The sequence below is a fragment of the Tachyglossus aculeatus genome, chromosome 21, assembly GCF_015852505.1.
Source record: "Tachyglossus aculeatus isolate mTacAcu1 chromosome 21, mTacAcu1.pri, whole genome shotgun sequence".
Taxonomy (NCBI): domain Eukaryota; kingdom Metazoa; phylum Chordata; class Mammalia; order Monotremata; family Tachyglossidae; genus Tachyglossus; species Tachyglossus aculeatus.
The window spans coordinates 39,956,918-39,977,688 of NC_052086.1; the positions used below are offsets into that span (position 1 = coordinate 39,956,918).

The following is a 20,771-nucleotide window of genomic DNA, read 5'->3' on the forward strand; positions in this document are numbered from 1 at the left end:
ATCATAATTGTGATATTTGTTAAGCACTTACTATGTAATAATAATAATAATGATGACATTTATTAAACGCTTACTACCTGCAAAGCACTGTTCTAAGTGCTGGGGAGGTTACAAGGTGATCAGGTTGTCCCACGGGGGGCTCACAGTCTTCATCCCTATTTTACAGGTGAGGGAACTGAGGCACAGAGAAGTTAAGTGACTTGCCCAAAGTCACCCAGCTGACAATTGGCAGAGTTGGGATTTGAACCCATGACCTCTGACTCCAAAGCCCGTGCTCTTTCAACTGAGCCACACTGCTTCCAGGCACTGTACTAAGCGCTGGGGTGGATACAAGCAAATTGGTTGAGACACAGTTCCTGTCCGACGTGGGGCTCACAGTCTCAATCCCCATTTTACAGATGAGGTAACCGAGGTCCAGACAAGTGAAGTGACTTGCCCGAGGTCACACAGAGGCAAGTGGCAGAGCCAGGATTTGGACCCATAACCTTCTGACTGCCAGGACCAGCTCTATTCACTAATCCCCATTTGACAGATGAGGTAACTGAGGCCCAGAGAACTGACGTGACTTGTCCCAAGTCACACAGAGACAAGCGGCAGAGCCAGGAATAGAACCCATGACCTTCTGAATCCAAGGCCCGGGCTCTAGCCACCAGGCCACGCTGCTTCTCGCTGGGAAGGAATGGGAAATTCATTGGAATGGGAGCCCGAAATGGAGAAGGAAAGTAGGGAAATGCAAATTGGGAGTGATGGACTGGAAACCGGATGCTCTCTGGGTGGAATTTATTGTGATGTTTCACTGGGGAGTAGTGAATTATTATTATTATCATTATTATTATTATTATTATTATTACTCTATTTATTTATTTCTTTTACTTGTACATATCTATTCTATTTATTTTATTTTGTTAGTATGTTTGGTTTTGTTCTCTGTCTCCCCCTTTTAGACTGTGAGCCCACTGTTGGGTAGGGACTGTCTCTATATGTTGCCAATTTGTACTTCCCAAGCGCTTAGTACAGTGCTCTGCACATAGTAAGCGCTAAATAAATACGATTGATGATGATTGATGATGACGAAACGCTGTCATAACTGAGCCATTCTGCCTCACGGGCTCTAACTCCGCTGGCTCTCGGAGTTTTCCCTCCATCCCAGTCACGGAGCACTGACTGGTGACTCCTGACGGGGATAGTCACGGCCTGCACTAGGGAAAATGGGTCAGGGAATTTGGGATCCACATCTGCCTCCTGCCTCCGTCCCGGGGGAGAGGGTAATGGGGGGTGAGTTTCTGGCCTTGGCTTCCTTCCTCTCCAAATAAAGAAAGTCATCTTGTTACCTAAATCACAGAGCAGCTAGAAGGAGGAATAAATAAAGCCTGAGAAGTGTCTGCATTAATCAGGAGAAGGGCACGGGGGATGGGGGTGGTGGGGGGAGAGGAAGGTGTTAGATTAATAAGAACAAGTCAATGCCTTGGCATTGGTTTCAAAAGTCTCAGTCCGTTTTTCGAATGTTAAATCAACGGGTCTGCTCTAAAATGAGTGAACAAGGGGGTGGAAAGGTCAGAAAACTGTTTCAATGTCCCCCCCTGCAACAAGGAGGACAGGGTTGGAGGTTGTCAGAGAAGCAGCGTGGCTCAGTGGAAAGATCCCGGACTTGGGAGTCAGAGGTCGTGGGTTCTGAATCCCGGCTCCGCCACATGTCTGCTTGGGCAAGTCACTTAACTTCTCTGAGCCTCAGTTACTTCAACTGGGAAATGGGGATGAAGACTGGGAGCCCCACGTGGGACAACCTAATAATAATAATAATAATGTTGGTATTTGTTAAGCACTTACTATGTGCCAAGCACTGTTCTAAGTGCTGGGGTGGATACAAGGTAATCAGGTTGTCCCACGTGGGGCTCACAGTCTTCATCCCCATTTTACAGATGAGGGAACTGAGGCCCAGAAAAGTGAAGTGACTTGCCCAAAGTCACACAGCTGACAATTGGCGGAGCCGGGATTCAGAACTCACGACCTCTGACTCCAAAGCCCGGGCTCTTTCCACTGAGCCACGCTGCTTCCCTGGGGCTCACAATCTTAATCCCCATTTGCCAGATGAGGGAACTGAGGCCCAGAGAAGTGAAGTGACTTGCCCAAAGTCGCACAGCTGACAATTGGCAGAGCCGGGATTTGAACCCATGACCTCGGACTCCAAAGCCCGGGCTCTTTCCACTGAGCCATGCTGCTTCTCAATCACCTTGAAGCCCCACCAGCACTTACAGTGCTTTGCACATAGTAAGCGCTTAACAAATACCATCATCATCATCATCACATAGCGCTTAACAAATGCCATCATCATTATTATTATTATTGTTACTATTATTATTATTATTATCACTCTTAGCTATTGTCAATCAATCAATCAATCAACGGTATTTATTGAGCACTTACTATTTGCAGAGCGTCATCTGAGCCTGGGATAGTGCACTACAGCAGAGTTGGTAGTCAAGTTCCCTACTGGCAAGGAGCTTACAGTTTGGAGGTCTCACTCATTCATTCATTCAATTGTATTTATTGAGAGCTTACCTTGTGCAGAGCACTGTACTAAGCGCTTGGGAGAGTACGGTAGAACAATAAGCAGACGGTCTCCCCCAAAGGGATGAGGACCATGATGTCTCCAGGAAGGAGAGAGAAACATTCTCTCATCTTATCAGATTCCCATCATGGTCCAACCCGCCTGCTGTTGGGTAGGGACTGTCTCTATATGTTGCCAACTTGTACTTCCCAAGCGCTTAGTACAGTGCTCTGCACACAGTAAGCGCTCAATAAATATGATTGAATGAATGAATGAACCCACAGAAAAAGGAACCTGCGTCTAGCGGGAGGCAAGGATTGGTGTTTGCTTCTGAAGATGGCCTCACAGTATAATAATAATAATGATAGCATTTATTAAGCGCTTACTATGTGCAAAGCACTGTTCTAAGCACTGGGGAGATTGCAAGGTGATCAGCTTGTCCCACAGGGGGCTGACAGTCTCAATCCCCATTTTAAGATGAGGAAACTGAGGCACAGAGAAGTTAAGTGACTTGGCCAAAGTCACACAGCTGACAAGTGGTGGAGCTGGGATTTGAACCCATGACCTCTGACTCCAAAGCCCAGGCTCTTTCTACTGAGCCATGCTGCTTCTCACAGTGCTCTTGGAACTATGTACAGGGGAGCAAAACACAGATCTCATTCTTCCACATAATATGACTCTGTTTACTGAAGTCTGAGGGGAATCCCCGTAGGGCTAATAATACTAATAATTATGGTATTTGTTAAGCGCTTACTACGTGCCAAGCACTGTCAAAGCTCTGGGGGAGATACAAGGCTATCAGGTTGTCCCAGGTGGGGCTCACACATCTCAATCCCCATTTTACAGATGAGGTAACTGAGGCGCAGAGAAGTGAAGTGACTTGCCCAAAGTCACACAGCTGACAGTTGGTGGAGCCGGGATTAGAACCCACGACCTCTGACTTCCAAGCCTGGGCTCTTTCCACCAAGCCGTGGTGCGAACTCAGCCAACCTCATCCTCATCACTGGCACTGACTGAACGCCTACTGTGTGAAGAACATCTTGCTAGACAATAATAAGTATCACATTTATTAAGTGTTTTTATGTACTAAGTGCTGGGGTAAGCATAAAGTCTGAGATTAAACACAATCGCTGTGCTACTGAGCTCATTGTCTATAATAATCGTGGCACTTGTTAAGCATCTACTATATGCCAAGCACTGTAGAAGATTATTCTCCTCCCTCTCCCCTGCTTTTCCCAGTTTATCTCCCCCTTTTCCAAGTCTCTCTCTCCCCCTTACCCCAGTTTTTCTCTAGATGTCAGCCTAAAATAATAATAATTATAGTATTTGTTTAGCGCTTTCTGTGTGGCAGGCACTGTACTAAACGCTGGAGTGGATCAGCACATCAGGTTGGACACAGTCCCTGTCCCACGTGGGGCTCACAGTCTCAATCCCCATTTTACAAATGAGGTAACTGAGGTACAGAGAAGGGAGGTGACTTGCCCAGGGTCACACAGCAGACAACTGGCAGAGCTGCCGAGTGACTCTGTGGAAAGAGCTCGGGCTTGGGAGTCAGAGGTCATGGGTTCTAATCCCGGCTCCACCTCTTATCAGCTGTGTGACTTTGGGCAAATCACTTCACTTCTTTGAGCCTCAGTTCCCTCATCTGTAAAATGGGGATTAAGACTGTGAGCTCCACGTGGGACAACCTGATTACCTTGTATCTACTCCAGCGCTTAGAACAGTGCTTTGCACATAGTAAGTGCTTAACAAACACCATTATTATTATTAATATGTACACACGTTCTACATGTGTCTGTTTAGTGTTGTACTGTACTCTCCCAACTGCTTAGTACAGTGTTCTGCACAGAGTAAGTGCTCAATAAATATGATAAAATGAATGAAATTTGAATTGTACTCACCCAAGGGCTTAGAACAGTGCTTTGCACATAGTAAGTGCTTAACGAACACCATTATTATTATTAATATGTACACACGTTCTACATGTGTCTGTTTAGTGTTGTACTGTACTCTCCCAACTGCTTAGTACAGTGTTCTGCACAGAATAAGTGCTCAATAAATATGATAGAATGAATGAAATTTGAATTGTACTCACCCAAGGGCTTAGAACAGTGCTTTTCACATAGTAAGTGCTTAACAAACACCATTATTATTATTAATATGTACACACGTTCTACGTGTCTGTTAAGTGTTGTACTGTACTCTCCCAACTGCTTAGTACAGTGTTCTGCACAGAGTAAGTGCTCAATAAATATGATAGAATGAATGAAATTTGAATTGTACTCACCCAAGGGCTTAGAACAGTGCTTTTCACATAGTAAGTGCTTAACAAACACCATTATTATTATTAATATGTACACACGTTCTACGTGTCTGTTAAGTGTTGTACTCCGGCTTTGGAGTCAGAGGTCATGGGTTCGAATCCCGGCTCCACCACAAGTCTGCTGTGTGACCTTGGGCAAGTCACTTAACTTCTCTGAGCCTCAGTTCCCTCATCTGTAAAAATGGGGATTAAGACTGTGAGCCCCACGTGGGACAACTTGATCACATTGTATCCCCCCCCCCAGCGCTTAGAACAGTGCTTTGCACATAGTAAGCGCTTAACAAATGCCATAATTATTATTATTATTAGTACAGTGTTCTGCACAGAGTAAGTGCTCAATAAATATGATAGAATGAATGAAATTTGAATTGTACTCACCCAATGGCTTAGAACAGTGTGTTGCACATAGTAAGTGCTTAACAAACACCATTATTATTATTAATATGTACACACGTTCTACATGTGTCTGTTTAGTGTTGTACTGTACTCTCCCAACTGCTTAGTACAGTGTTCTGCACAGAGTAAGTGCTCAATAAATATGATAGAATGAATGAAATTTGAATTGTACTCACCCAAGGGCTTAGAACAGTGCTTTTCACATAGTAAGTGCTTAACAAACACCATTATTATTATTAATATGTACACACGTTCTACATGTGTCTGTTTAGTGTTGTACTGTACTTTCCCAACTGTTTAGTACAGTGTTCTGCACAGGGTAAGTGCTCAATAAATATGATAGAATGAATGAAATTTGAATTGTACTCACCCAAGGGCTTAGAACAGTGCGTTGCACATAGTAAGTGCTTAACAAACACCGTTATTATTATTAATATGTACACACATTCTACATGTGTCTGTTTAGTGTTGTACTGTACTTTCCCAACTGCTTAGTACAGTGTTCTGCACAGAGTAAGTGCTCAATAAATATGATAGAATGAATGAAATTTGAATTGTACTCACCCAAGCGCTTTGTACAGAGCTCTGCACACAGTAAGCTCTCAATAAATACCACTGATTGATTGATAACAGTTAATCAGTTCAAACACAGTCCTTGTCCCTCATGGGGACCACAGTCCAAATAGTTGGGGGGGGAAACAGATTCTGAAACCCCATTTTCCAGGTAAGGAAATGGAGGCAAAGAGCAGACACGAGTGGAGCAGAAATAAGAACCCAGGTCCCCTGACTCCCAAACCCTCGGTCTTGCCACTAAGCTACACTTCTTCTCATTAGAGAAGCAGCGTGGCTCAGTGGAAAGAGCCCAGGCTTTGGAGTCAGAGGTCATGGGTTCAAATCCTGACTCCGCCACTTGTCAGCTGGGTGACTTTGGGCCAGTCACTTTACTTCTCTGGGCCTCAGTTCCCTCATCTGTAAAATGGGGATGAAGGCTGTGAGCCCCCCTCCCCCCGCCCCCCCGCCCCAATGGGACAACCTGATCACCTTGTAACCTCCCCAGTGCTTAGAACAGTGATTTGCACATAGTAAGCACTTAATAAATGCCATCATTATTATTATCTATTTTATCAATCTTATCTGTCTTATGGATGATAAAACTGAGGCCCGGAGAGGTGCAATGGCTTTCTCAAATTCACCCAGCAGCCTGGAACTTCATTCATTCATTCAATCGTATTTATTGAGCACTTACGCTGTGCAAAGCACTGTACTAAGCGCTTGGAACTGTACTTGAGTCTGAACTCCAAATGACGTTTTTCCGACTAGGTGACACCATTAGGTGTTTGGGGCCTTTTCATTCATTCATTCAATCGTATTTATTGAGTGCTTACTGTGTGCAGAGCACTGGCCTAAGCGCTTGGGAAGTACAAGTTGGCAACATATAGAGATGGTCTCTACCCAACAAGGGGCTCACAGTCTATTAGGGGGAGACAGACAACAAAACAAAACATGTGGACAGGTGTCAAGCCGTCAGAACAAAGAGAATTAAAGCTAGATGCACATCATTAACAAATAAATGGAATAGTAAATATGTACAGGTAAAATAAATAGAGTAGTAAATCTGTAGAAATATCTATACAGGTGCTGTGGGGAGGGGAAGGAGGTAGGGCGGGGGGATGGGGAGGAGGAGTGGAATAAGGGGGCTCAGTGTGGGAAGGCCTCATGGAGGAGGTGAGCTCTCAGGAGGGCTTTGAAGGGAGGAAGAGAGCTAGTTTGGCAGATGTACAGAGGGAGGTCTTTGCAGGGCATAGTGGAAAAGAGTCAGAAGGTTGCGGGTTCTAATCCCAGCTCCACACTTGTCTGCTGTGTGACCTCGGGCAAGTCCCTTCATTTCATTTCATTTCATTTCATTTCATTTCATTTAAGAGAAGCAGCGTGGCTCAGTGGAAAAGAGCCGGGCTTTGGAGTCAGAGGTCATGGGTTCAAATCCTGGCTCTGCCACTTGTCAGCTGTGTGACTTTGGGCAAGTCACTTAACTTCTCTGGGCCTCAGTTCCCTCATCTGTAAAATGGGGATTAAGACTGTGAGCCCCCCCATGGCACAAACTGATGACCTTGTAACCTCCCCAGCGCTTAGAACAGTGCTTTGCACATAGTAAGCACTTAATAAATGCCATCATTATTATTTATCATTTCTCTGGACCTCAGTAATCTCATCTGTGAAATGGGGATTAAGATTGGGAGATCTGTGTGGGACATGGACTGTGTCCAACCATTAATAATAAAAACAAAAGCAAATATCACAAAGGCAGAGCAGGCTGCCCTCATCCTCCCGCACTCTCCAGTAGTAACAGAAGCGCCAAGACTACTATGACTTTTAGGACATAATAATAATAATAATAATAATAATGATAATAATAATAATAATAATAATACTATGGCATCTGTTAAGCACATACTATGTGCCAAGCACTGTTCTAAGCACTGGGGGGATACAAGGTAATCAGGTTGTCCCACATGGGGCTCACAGTCTTAATCCCCATTTTCCAGATGAGGAAACTGAGGCCCAGAGAAGTGAGGTGACTTGCCCAAAGTCACACAGCTGACAGTTGGCAGAGCCGGGATTAGAACCCATGACCTCTGACTCCCAAGCCTGTGCTCTGTTCTCTGGGCCACGCTGCTTCTCTAACTTTACTCCAGTAAGACACTGTGTTGCCTGGTGGTAAGGACCGAGGTCTGAGCCAGAGAAACTGAGTTCTAATCCCAACTCCACCACTTACTAATAATAATTAATAATTATGGTGTTTGTTAAGCACTTACTCTGTGCCAGACACTGCACTAAGCGCCGGAGCAGGTACAAGAAAATCAGGTTGGATACGGTCCCTTGTCCCACGTGGGGCTCCCAGTTTTAATCCCCATTTTCCATCTGAGGTAACAACGTCCAGAGAAGTGAAGTGACTTGTCCAAGGTCACACAGCAGACAAGTGGAGGAGCCAGGATTAGAACCCGGGTCTTTCAGATTCCCAGGCCCATGCTCTGTCCACTAGGCCATGTTGCTTCTCACTGGTTGTTAAGCATTTACTACATACACAACAAGCACTGGGGTAGATAGAAGATGTTTCAGACACAATCCAAAGCGCTTAGTTCAATGCTGTGCTCACAGAAAGCACTCAATAAGTACTATTGATTGATTGATGGATGAGAACAGATATTTAATCCCCATTTTACAGATGAGGAAACGGAGGCTCATGGAAGCTAAGTGACTTGCCCAAAGTTACACTGCAGGCAGGTGACAGAGCTGGGATTCGAACCCAGGTCCGCTGAGTCTCTGGCCCTTTTTCTTGCCTCTAGATCATGCTGCTTCTTGCCTCTTCGCACCCAGCTTGGGTTGGACACAGTCCCCGTCCCATGTGGGGCTCACAAGTCTCCATCCCCATTTTACAGATGAGGGAACTGAGGCTCAGAGAAGTGAAGTAAAACAATTCACCCAGCAATTCAGTTAGAAAACCACCCGCTCCCCGAGAGAAGCAAACAAGCAGGGAGCCGGATTATCCCCAGATCCTTCTCCTCCCTTTAAACTCCAAATTCACTTACAAATAGATATAAACGACATCAGTTCCTTCCCAGAGGGAAAATGCTTCTCGGGTGTCCAGAGCAAGGCAATGCACTATGGGACTCTCAAGAAACAAAAACTAGCTAATGCTCACTCAGCCAATGCTCACTTGGCACTGAAAAACATATTCGGGGGAAAAATTGCTGTTATGCAGACCGCCCCAGAGCCCTTTTAATTTTTTATATTTTTTTATTGCTAAATAGGCCAGGGAGATTGGAGAGGGGGGAAAGGTGAATTCGCTCAATCATTCATTCAATCGTATTTATTGAGCACTTACTGTGTGCAGAGCACTGTCGTAAGCACTTGGGAGAGTAAAATTGAACAAGAAACAGAAACATTCCCTGCCCACAACGAGCTTAAAGTCTAGACGGAAAAATGAAAATCGACCCCAAAGTGGCTCAAACCGTCAGTCTTCTGAGTGTTGTTCTGAGTTTTTTAATGCTCTTTCTTCCTACCTCTGAGCACTTTCTTTCTACCTCTGAGTTGATATCATTAGCTTCAACCAGTCAGTGGTATTTATTAAGCGCTTACTATGTGCAGAGCACTCTCAGCTAAGAGTACGCCGCTTGAGAAACAGCATGGCTTAGTGGGCTGGGCACATGAAGGGAGTCAGAAGGACTTGGGTTCTAATCCCGTCTCTGCCACTTATCTGCCGTGTGACCTCGGGTAAGTCTCTTCTCTGTGCCTCAGTGACCTCATCTGTAAAGTAGAGATTAAGACAGTGAGCCCCATGTGGGATGGGGACTGTGTCCAACCTGATTAACTTGTGTCTACCCCAGGGCTTAGAACAGTGTTTGGCACATAATCAGCATTTAACAAATACCATAATTATTATTCCGATACTACAGAGTTGGCAGACACGTTCCCTGCCCTCAAGGAGCTTATAGTCTGGAAGGGAAGATGGAAACAAATAGAAATAAATGAATTCCGGATATGTATACAAGTGCTGTGGGGATTCATTCATTCACTCATTCAATCGTATTTATTGAGCGCTTACTGTGTGCAGAGCACTGGACTAAGCGCTTGGGAAGTACAAGTCGGCAACATTTAGAGACGGTCCCTACTCAACAACGGGCTCACAGCCTAGGAGGGAGGAGATGGACAACAAAACAAAACATGTGGACAGGTGTCAAGTGATCAGAACAAATAGAAATAAAGCTAGATGAACATCATTAACAAAATAAATAGAAGAGTAAATACGTACAAGCAAAAAAATAGAGTAATAGAGTAATAAATCTGTAATAATAATAATAATGATAATGGTATTTATTAAGCGCTTACTATGTGCAAAGCACTGTTCTAAGTGCTGGGGAGGTTACAAGGTGATCAGGTTGTCCCCTGTGGGGCTCACAGTCTTAATCCCCATTTTCCAGATCAGGTAACTGAGGCTCAGAGAAGTGAAGTGACTCGCACAAGGTCACACAGCAGACATGTGGTGGAGTAGGGATTCGAACCCATGACTTCTGACTCCAAAGCCCGGGCTCTTTCCACTGAGCCACGCTGTTTTTCTACAATTTATTCCATATGAGGTTGAGGGTGCCACGCTGCTTCTCTACAGTTTATTACATATGAGGTTGAGGGGGCCACGCTGCTTCTCTACAATTTATTACATATGAGGTTGAGGGTGGGGTGAATAAAGGGGGCAAATCTAAGTGCAGAGGTGACGTAGAAGGGAGTAGGAGAAAAGAAAATGAGGGTTTAGTCGGGGAAGGCCTCTTGGAGGAGATGTGACTTCAATAAAGCTTTGAAGTTGGGGAGAGTGATCGTCTGTCAGATATGAAGGGGGGAGAAAATCTCAGGCCAGAGTTAGGATGTGAGCGAGGAGTTGGCAGTGAGATAGACGAGACTGAGATCGATGGAATCTATCGAGTGCCTAGCAAGGTACTAACTTCTGGAGAGAACGATGATGGAGCCGTCTGTCGGGGTTGACAGATGAGCTCCAGAGCAGAGGCTTCGGGACCGATGAGCTTGAAGAGGCGCAACACACACTCTCTCATCCTTGCCGGTGGTGTTCTCGCTAGGCCACGGAAGCGGAAAGCGAACACCTGAGCGGGGAGGATATGTGCACTCTCAGTCAGTCATTTGTATTTACTGAGCACTCACTGTGTGCAGAGCACTGGACTGAGCGCTTAGGAGAGGACAATACCACAGTACCAGACACAATCCAAGTGCGTGAGTGGATTGGGGCAGGTAGAAGCACTATTAGAACCCTGGTTTCCACTCCAACTCTCTTTCAACTGGATCTACAGCAGAGCTACTGGGAACTGTAAATTGTACTTCCCAAGCGCTTAGTACAGTGCTCTGCACACACTAAGTGCTCAATAAATACGATTGAATGAATGAACTGTGGCTAGACATAGGTCACTCTCCTCCAGGAAAACAAAGTCCGAAGGTCCGAAGGTCTAAACCTGTTGCAAGAAAAAATTTGTCTGCCTAAACTCGATCCCCTCAGGCAGTGATTCTCTCTCCAAATTCTCTGATGGTGGTTAATGAGGCATCTTCCTATTTTTCTGTCCTCATTCCTCCCCAATCCTCAAGAAACTCCAGTGGCCGCCCATCCACCTCCGCATCCAATGGAAACTCCTCACCTTCGGCTTTAAAACTCTCAATCCCCTCACCCCCTCCCACCTTAACTCGCTACTCTCTTACTCCAACCCAACCCTCTCTCTGTGCTCCTCTAATGCCAACCCACTCACTGTACCTCCATCTCATCTATTTCACCGCGTATCTATCACCCATATCCTCCCTCTGGCCTGGAATGCCCTCCCTCTTCATATCCGATGGACAATCACCCTCACCACCCTCAAAGCCTTACTAAAAGCTCATCTCCAAGAGGACTTCCCTAATTAAGCCCTCATTTCCTCTTGTCTCCCTTCCTTCTGCTCACCTTTGCGCTTCAATTTATGCCCTTTATTCACCCTTCCTTCAGCCCCACAACCCCTAGGTACATATCTGTAATTTATTTATTTAGGATGATGATGATGATGGTATTTGTTAAGTGCTTACTATGTGCAAAGCACTGTTCTAAGTGCTGGGGGGGATATAAGGAGATCAGGTTGTCCCACTTGGGGCTCGCAGTCTTAATCCCTATTTTGCAGATGAGGTAACTGAGGCCCAGAGAAGTGAAGTGACTTGCCCAAAGTCACACAGCTGACAAGCGGCAGAGGTGGGATTAGAACCCATGACCTCTGACTTCCAAGCCCGGGCTCTTTCCACTGAGCCACTCTGCTCTTTATATTTGTGTCGTCTCCCCCCTCTAGACTGTAAGATCTTAGGCGGGGAATGTGCTTACCAACTCTGTTATATTGTCATAATAATGAATAATTGTGGTATTTGTTTAGTGTTTACTATGGGCCAGGCACTATACTAATCAATCAATCGTATTTATTGAGCGCTTACTATGTGCAGAGCACTGTACTAAGCGCTGAGGTGGATACAAACAAACTGGGGTGGACATAGACCCTGTTCCATCTGGGCTCACAGTCCTGATCCCCATTTTACAGATGTGGTAACTGAGGCCCAGAGAAGTGAAGTGACTTGCCCAAAGTCACAGAGCAGACAGGTGACAGAGCCGGAATTAGAACCCAGGTCTTCCTGATTCCCGGGCCCATGTTCAATCAACTAGGCTGTGCTGCTTCTCCCAAAGCTTAGTACAGTGCTCTGCACACAGTAAGAGCTCAATAAATACGATTGATTGATTGATTTTCTCTTTTGCAATGATGAAGAAGCCAAAGTGCATGGAATCTACCAAGGATGAAGGGCAAACTCTTGGCTCAATCCTCTCCCATGTCAGGGGAGTGTTAGATTGTAAGCACCTCCCTCCAGTGCAGGCATGATGTCTTCTGCTTTAACTGTGCTCACTTAAATGCTCAGCGCAGTGCTCTGCACACAGTAGGCTCGATAGTTATTACTGAACTCTATTACTCTATTTATTTATTTATTTATTTTACTTGTACATATCTATTCTATTTATTTTATTTTGTTAGTATGTTTGGTTTTGTTCTCTGTCTCCCCCTTTTAGACTGTGAGCCCACTGTTGGGTAGGGACTGTCTCTATATGTTGCCAATTTGTACTTCCCAAGCGCTTAGTACAGTGCTCTGCACACAGTAAGCGCTCAATAAATACGATTGATGATGATGAATGAATGCATTCGGATACCCAAGGGACACGAGCCAGGGTTTCTCATTGATCGATTAAGTCCAGACCCTTTCTTGGGAACCAGAAGTGTACAGACCAAAAGCAAAAACATCCAAATTTTCTGGCTAAGTTATTTTTGTTGCTTTTTTTAAAGGTATCCGTTAGGCACTTACTATGTGTCCAGTCCTGTTCTAAGCGCTGGGGTAGATACAAGCTACTCAAGCTAGGGGAATCAGCGTGGCTCAGTGGAAAGAGAACGGGCTTGGGAGTCAGAGGTCATGGGTTCTAATCCCGGCTCTGCCACTTGTCAGCTGTGTGACTTAGGGCAAGTCACTTCACTTCTCTGGGCCTCAGTTCCCTCATCTGTAAAATGGGGATTAAGACTGTAAACCCCACGTGGGACAACCTGATCACCTTGTATCTACCCCAGTGCCTAGAACGGTGCTTGGCTTGTAGTAAGCGCTTAACAAATACCAACATTATTATTATTATTATTACTCAGGTTGGACACAGCCCCTGTCCCACATAGGGCTCACAGAGGAAGACTGTAAGCTTGTTGTGGGCAGGGAATGTGTTTATTGTTATTTTGGACTCTCCGAAGTGCTTAGTATAGTGCTTTGCTTACAGTAAGTGCTCAATAAATGCAACTGAATGAAAAAGGAGGAGGGTGTAATCCCCATTTTACAGGTGAGGTAACTGAGACACAGACAGGTTGATTTGCCCTAAATCACACAGCAGAAAAGTGGTGGAGTCCAGATTAGAACCCAGGTCCTCTGACTCTCGGGCCCATGACTAGCTCATGCTCTTTCAAAGTTCTTCCCTTTGCCACTCCAAATAGCTTTGCAGGGAGGGGGAATGTAGTCTAAATGTATTCTAATCCCAACCATCAGCCTGACCTTGGGTGATTGTTTAACCTCTCTGGGCCTCACTTTCCTCATCCGCAAAATAGGGAGAATAATAAATACCTCCTCTGACCTCAGGGAAAGGTGATGCAGACAAAAGGAGTGAGAAATGTGAAGCTGCATAGGAAAATAAAAGTGCTAAAATAATAATGATGGCATTTATTGTTAACTATGTGCAAAGCACTGTTCTAAACGCTGGGGAGGTTACCAGGTGATCAGATTGTCCCACGGGGGTCTCACAGTCTTAATCCCCATTTTACAGATGAGGTAACTGAGGCACAGAGAAGTTAAGTGACTTGCCCAGAGTCACACAGCCGGGATTTGTACTCATGACCTCTGACTCCAAAGCCCGGGCTCTTTCCACTGAGCCATGCTGCTTCTCAACTGTCTTATGATGCTGGTATTTTCTGAGCACTTTCTATGTATCAAGCACTGCATTAAGGCCGGAATAGGTACCAAATCATTGTACTGGACACAATCCCTTTTCTACTCGGGGCTCACTGTCTAAGAAGCATTTGGCTTGCCCTAAATCACACAGCAGAAAGGTGGTGGAGCCCAGATTAGAAGCCAGGTTCTCTGATCCTAGCTCATGCTCTTTCTCAGTTCTTCCCTTTGTCACTCCAAATAGCTTTGAGGGGGAGGGGGACATCTACGAGCTCTACTGTAGCTTAATACAGTCTCTGCACACAGCAAGTACTCAATCATTCGTTCAATCATATTTATTGAGTGCTTATTGTGTGCAGAGCACTGTCGTAAGTGTTTGGGAGAGTACGGTATAACAATAAACAGACACATCCCTGCCCGCAACGGGTTTACTGTCTAGATTGGTGGAGGCAGACACCAATACAGATAAATAAAATGACAGATTTGGACATAAGTACAGTGGGGCTGGGATGGAGAAAGAATAAAGGGAGCGAGTCAGGGTGACGCAGAAGGGAGTGGGAGATGAGGAAAAGTGGAGCTTAGTCAGGGAAGGCCTCTCGGAGGAGATGGGCCTTCAAGTAAGCATTTAGAGGTGGGCAGAGTCGTTGTCTGGTGGATTTGAGGTGGGAGGGAGTTTCTGGCCAGAGGCGGGATGAGGGTCGGCCGCGAGACAGGTGAGATGGAGGTCCAGTGAGAAGGTTAGCCTTAGTGGAATGAAGTGTGTGGGTTGGGTTGTAGAAATACCACTGATGAATTGATTTCCATTAGACCGTACTGCCTCCTCTTCACCCTCATCAGTATTTCATTCATTCATTCATTCAATCGTATTTATTGAGCGCTTATGTGTGCAGAGCACTGTACTAAGCACTTGGGAAGTACAAGTTGGCCCAAGTTGGTATTTCGATGATTACGAGGGGTGAGGGAAGAGAAGCAGAAGGGGAAAGCCTCTGAGATCTCCCCTGTCTCGATTGTGAGTTCCTTGTGAGAATAATAATAATAATAATAGTATTTGTTAAGTGCTTACTATGTGCCAAGCACTGTTCTAACTGCTGAGGTAGACTCAAGGTAACCAGGTTGTCCCACTTGAGGCTCACAGTCAGTCTTGGGAAGGGAAGATGTTACCAACTCTGTTCTATTGTTCTCCCCCAAGCGCTTACTACAGTATTCAGCACAGAGTAAGTACTCAATAGATGAGATTGATCAATAAGGAAGGAAAGTGGGGTGCTGCCCCCAACCCCCGGCAATGGCATGGATGTGGTGGGAAGAGGAGGAATCAGTTTAGAGGAAGATTTCCTTTCGAGCAAGACTCAAATCCCATGGCACCAAATCAACGTCTCCTGCTTGTGGTCACTGGGCCTCCCTCTAATCCAGACAATCCCAGTCCCAGAGTAATAATAATAATAACTGTGGTATGTGTTAAGTGCTTACTATGGGCCGGGCGCTGTACTAAGTGCTGGGGTGGAGACAAGCAACTGAGGTTCGCCACAATCCCTCTGGGGATTCACAGTCTCTCCCACGGCCATTCCACAAGGGCACTTTCTCTGGCTGGAAAATTCTGCCCTGATCCTCCAAATGTCAGTCATTTGGGACCTCAAAATTCTCCAATCCTCGGCTTCCATCCCGCCTTCCTTCCTCCCAGCCCGGGGGGATGAGGGGAGGGGAATTTGCTGGGTTTGCTGGATCCTGCCCATAACCAAACTGAGTCCACCCCCGGCTGAGTCCGCTGACCATGGCTCTGCTGACCACTGTTAAAACCAGCCGGTGCCTCTCTTTCATCACAACATTTCCCCACTCCCCCAACCCCTCCATCGCACCTACATCATTATCATTATCACCAACCCTAGCAGCATTTCTCTTCCTCCCTTCAAGGCCCTACTGAGAGCTCACCTCCTCCAAGAGGCCTTCCCACACTGAGCCCCCTCCTTCCTCTCCCACTCATCCCCCTCTCCATCCCCCCGTCTTACCTCCTTCCCTTCTCCACAGCACCTGTATATATGTATATATGTTTGTACATTATTATTATTATTATCATTATCAATCGTATTTATTGAGCGCTTACTATGTGCAGAGCACTGTACTAAGCGATTAGGAAGTACAAATTGGCAACATATAGAGACAGTCTCTACCCAACAGTGGGCTCACAGTCTAAAAGGGGGAAACAGAGAACAAAACCAAACATACTAACAAAATAAAATAAATAGGATAGATATGTACAAGTAAAATAAATAAATAAATAAATAGAGTAATAAATATGTACAACCATATATACATATATACAGGTGCTGTGGGGAAGGGAAGGAGGTAAGATGGGGGGGATATGTACATATGTATGTACATATATATTACTCTATTTATTTTACTTGTACAAATCTATTCTATTTATTTTATATTGCTAATACGTTTGGTTTTGTTCTCTGTCTCCCCCTTCTAGACTGTGAGCCCACTGTTGGGTAGGGACCGTCTCTATATGTTGCCAACTTGTACTTCCCAAGTGCTTAGTACAGTGCTCTGCACACAGTAAACGCTCAATAAATACGATTGATTGATTGACTGATTGATTGATTGATTGATTTCCACTCATTTACTTCTCTTTCTCTACCTCTTTCCTCTTCTTACTGCTCCTCTTCCTCCCTGTCCTGGCTCCCCGGAGGGTCTCTGCAGGTATTTGGGGACCCATGAAGGGGACAGAATTCCTTGCTCCCCTGGGTTCCTGTCGAAGATAACGTCTCTCCCCAAAGCTGAAGTTTATCTGCAGCCCCACCACGCCTGACCCTTTCCCTCCTCTAGACGGTGAGCTTGTCGAAGGGCAGGGAATGTCTCTCTTTATTGTACTTTCCCAAGCGCTAAGCGCAGTGCTCGGCACAGTTTGCACTCAATAAAAGCAGCGTGACTTAGTGGAAAGAGCCCGGGCTTGGGAGTCAGAGAACCTAGGTTCTAATCCCGGCTCTGCCACTTGTCTGCTGTGTGACCTTGGGAAAGCCACTTCACTTCTCTGGGCCTCAGTTCCCTCATCTGTAAAATGGGGGTGAAGACTGTGAGCCCCACGTGGGACATCCTCATTACCTTGTATCTGCCCCAGGGCTTAGAATAGCGCTTGGCACATAGTAAGCACTTAACAAATACTCTGCCCACCTTATTATTATTATTACTGTTAAATATGATTGAATGAATGATTGAATACTCTGCCCACAGCGTGGCTCAGTGGAAAGAGCACGGGCTTTGGAGTCAGAGGTCATGGGTTCGAATCCCCACTCTGCCACTTGTCAGCTGTGTGACCTTTGGGCAAGTCACTTCACTTCTCTGGGCCTCAGTTCCCTCATCTGTGAAATGGGGATGAAGACTGTGAGCCCCCTGTGGGACAAACTGATCACCTTGTAACCTCCCCAGCTCTTAGAACAGTGCTTTGCACATAGTAAGCACTTAATAAATGCCACTATTATTATTATTATTATTGTTAAGTACGATTGAATGAATGACTGAATGAATGAACCCTTCACTCCCAAAGCATTCAGAGATGGATTTCCAGCTGCCCAGTGACCCCAGTGAAAAGAAACAGATTCCTTTGGCCTCCTTCTTTAATAATAATGATGGCAGGATCTTTCCCCCTCCCCATCCCCTCCCAGGCCCATCCTTTGCTATGACTCCTAATTCCCCCTCCCCTTATGCAGTCTGCTCTCACTTTCCCCTTGCTGACCGGCGTGGCTTTGTCTGGAAGAGGCCGGTGGCTACCACTCGCCATCTCTGCGAGCTCCCGAGCCCCTCTGGTCAACCGGGTGGATGGGGGTCTCCGCCTCCGGCCCCCATCTATGGAGCCAAAACTTACCCCCCTCCTCCCTTGCCCACTCCAGACTGCTCCTGCAACCTGCTGTTCTCTCCACGCCTCCCTGCCGTGATTTCCCCCTCTCCAAAAAGGGGGATCCAACCGAGGGGAGAAAAAGTTTGCCACTGGCCCTGGGCTCATCTACAAAGTACAATATTATAATAATTATTATTATTATATCTTTACTGCTATATTGTCCTTTCCTGAGAGCTTGGTACGGTGCATACAGTAAGCACTTAATAAATACAATTGAATGAATGAATATTATCCTCCGTAGTCCCTGCAGCATGGCGTGGTGGCTAGAGCCCGGGCCTGGAGGTCATGGGTTCTAATCCCGGCTCCGCCACTTGTCTGCTGGGTGACCTTGGGCAAGTCACTTCACTTCTCTGAGACTCAGTTCCCTCAACTGTAAAAATGGGGATGGAGACTGTGAGCCCCGTGTGGGACAGGGACTGCGTCCAACCCTATTTACTTGTGTCCACCGCGGCGCTGAGTACAGTGCCCGCCACCCAGTAAGCGCTTAACAAATACCCCAGTTATTACGATGATGACTGTAGTAATAGTAGTACCATCCGTCTCATTTATGGGATCGTTGTGGCCCCCTCGGGGAGTCTTCCCTTCCCATCCCAATGCTTTCGGGGTTCTCCCCTGGAGACGTCTCGGAAAGGGGGGGTCTCCCACCGGGCCAGCGTGGCTCAGTGGAAAAGAACCCTGGCTTTGGAGTCAGAAGTCATGGGTTCAAATCCCGGCTCTGCCAAATTGTCAGCTGTGTGACTTTGGGCAAGTCACTTCACTTCTCTGGGCCTCAGTGACCTCATCTGTAAAATGGGGATTAAGAATATGAGCCCCACGTGGGACAACCTGATCACCTGGTAACCTCCCCAGCGATTAAAACAGTGCTTTGCACATAGTAAGTGCTTAATAAATGCCATTATTATCATTATTATTATTATTACTTAACTTCTCTGGGCTTCAGTTCTCTCACCCGTAAAACGGGGATGAAGACTGTGAGCCCCCCGTGGGACAACCTGATGACACCTGATGACCTTGTAACCTCCCCAGCGCTTAGAACAGTGCTTTGCACATAGTAAGCGCTTAACAAATGCCATCATCATCCTTCTTATTATTACTTAACTTCTCTGGGCCTCAGTTCCCTCACCTGTAAAACGGGGATGAAGACTGGGAGCCCCCCGTGGGACAACCTGATGACCTTGCAACCTCCCCAGCGCTTAGAACAGGGCTTTGCAGATAGTAAGCACTTAACAAATGCCATCATCATCCTTGTTATTGTTACTTAACTTCTCTGGGCCTCAGTTCCCTCACCTGTAAAACGGGGATGAAGACTGGGAGCCCCCCGTGGGACAACCTGATGACCTTGCAACCTCCCCAGCGCTCAGAACAGGGCTTTGCAGATAGTAAGCACTTAACAAATGCCATCATCATCCTTGTTATTATTACTTAACTTCTCTGGGCCTCAGTTCCCTCATCTATAAAACGGGGATGAAGACTGGGAGCCCCCCGTGGGACAACCTGATGACCTTTAACCTCTCCAGCGCTTAGAACAGGGCTTTGCAGATAGTAAGAGCTTAATAAATGCCATCATTATTATTATTATTATCCATCCGGAGTTCACGGGCGGCAGCCGGGTTGGGCCGGGGGTCCAGGGAAGGGGGTTCGATGGGGAGTAGGAAGGAAGGACCGGACAGGGCAGGGGGGTGGGGAGGGGGGGTCTACCTGGTGAGCGGCCTCCGCGCGGTGATGCTGGCGACGATGATGCTGGCCGGCCTAGGCGTGGCCACAGCCTTGAAGGTCCCCCTCCAGAACTTCTCAAACAGCTGCTTCTCGCCCTGCCCCACGCTCGCCATGGGCCACCAGGGCCACCCGCCCACTGGCCCCCCGAGCCACCCGGACGCTCTCCGCGGTGCTGAAAGGACCGGTCCCGCCCGGGCGCCGGGCCTGGGATGGAGGAGGGATGCAGAAGGATGAAGGATGAAGGATGGTCCTGGGGGGGAGGGGAAGGGGAGATCCTGGGGGGCCTCGGGGCCGAAATGGGGGGGCTCCCCCTTGGTCCGGGCGAGCCGGGGGGATGCGGGAGGCGCCGTGCGGGTTGTGGGGGTGTGAGCCCCGCTCCTGTTTGTCTGCGGCGCGGTGTGACGTCGGGGGAGGGGGCTGGGCCTGGAGAGCGAGACTTTGTGTTTCTCCCTCCTCCCCCTTCCCCTTCCCCTCCCTCTCCCTCCCTCGCCCTGCCCGCCGCCTTTATCTGCATCACAAAAGCCCGCAGATCCGCGGGAGGAGGCGTGCAGGGTGCGCGTGTGGGTCTTTGTGTGCCTGTTGTGTGTTTTGTGTGTGTGTGTGTTTTGGGGAGGGGGGAGAGACGGGAGGATCCGCCCTGACCCGGACTCTCTCCAGCCTCTCTCTCCCCAAGGCCACCCGGACGCCCAATATTTTGCCACCCGATTTGCCTGTATCCACCCCAGCGCTTAGTACAGTGCCTGGCACAGAGTGAGGGCTTAACAGTTGCCGTCATTATTATTCTCACCCCCTTTTTTCCTTCCTTCCCCCATCATCTCGGGACGTGAGGGGTCTCTATCCCCGGCTGAGAGGTATTGGGGCGT

General features: G+C 46.9%; 1 protein-coding gene across 1 annotated transcript in view; it reads right to left on the reverse strand.

Annotated features, from left to right (window-relative positions):
• Positions 1–20,145, reverse strand: part of SRRM4 (serine/arginine repetitive matrix 4) — a 218,255-nt gene extending 198,110 nt beyond the window's left edge. Inside the window, exon 1 of the mRNA XM_038763306.1 lies at positions 19,891–20,145. Coding sequence (XP_038619234.1) covers positions 19,891–20,021 — 131 coding nt within the window. The 5' untranslated portion in view covers positions 20,022–20,145. The remainder of the gene's footprint in view (positions 1–19,890) is intronic.
• Between the last annotated feature and the right edge of the window lie 626 nt (positions 20,146–20,771).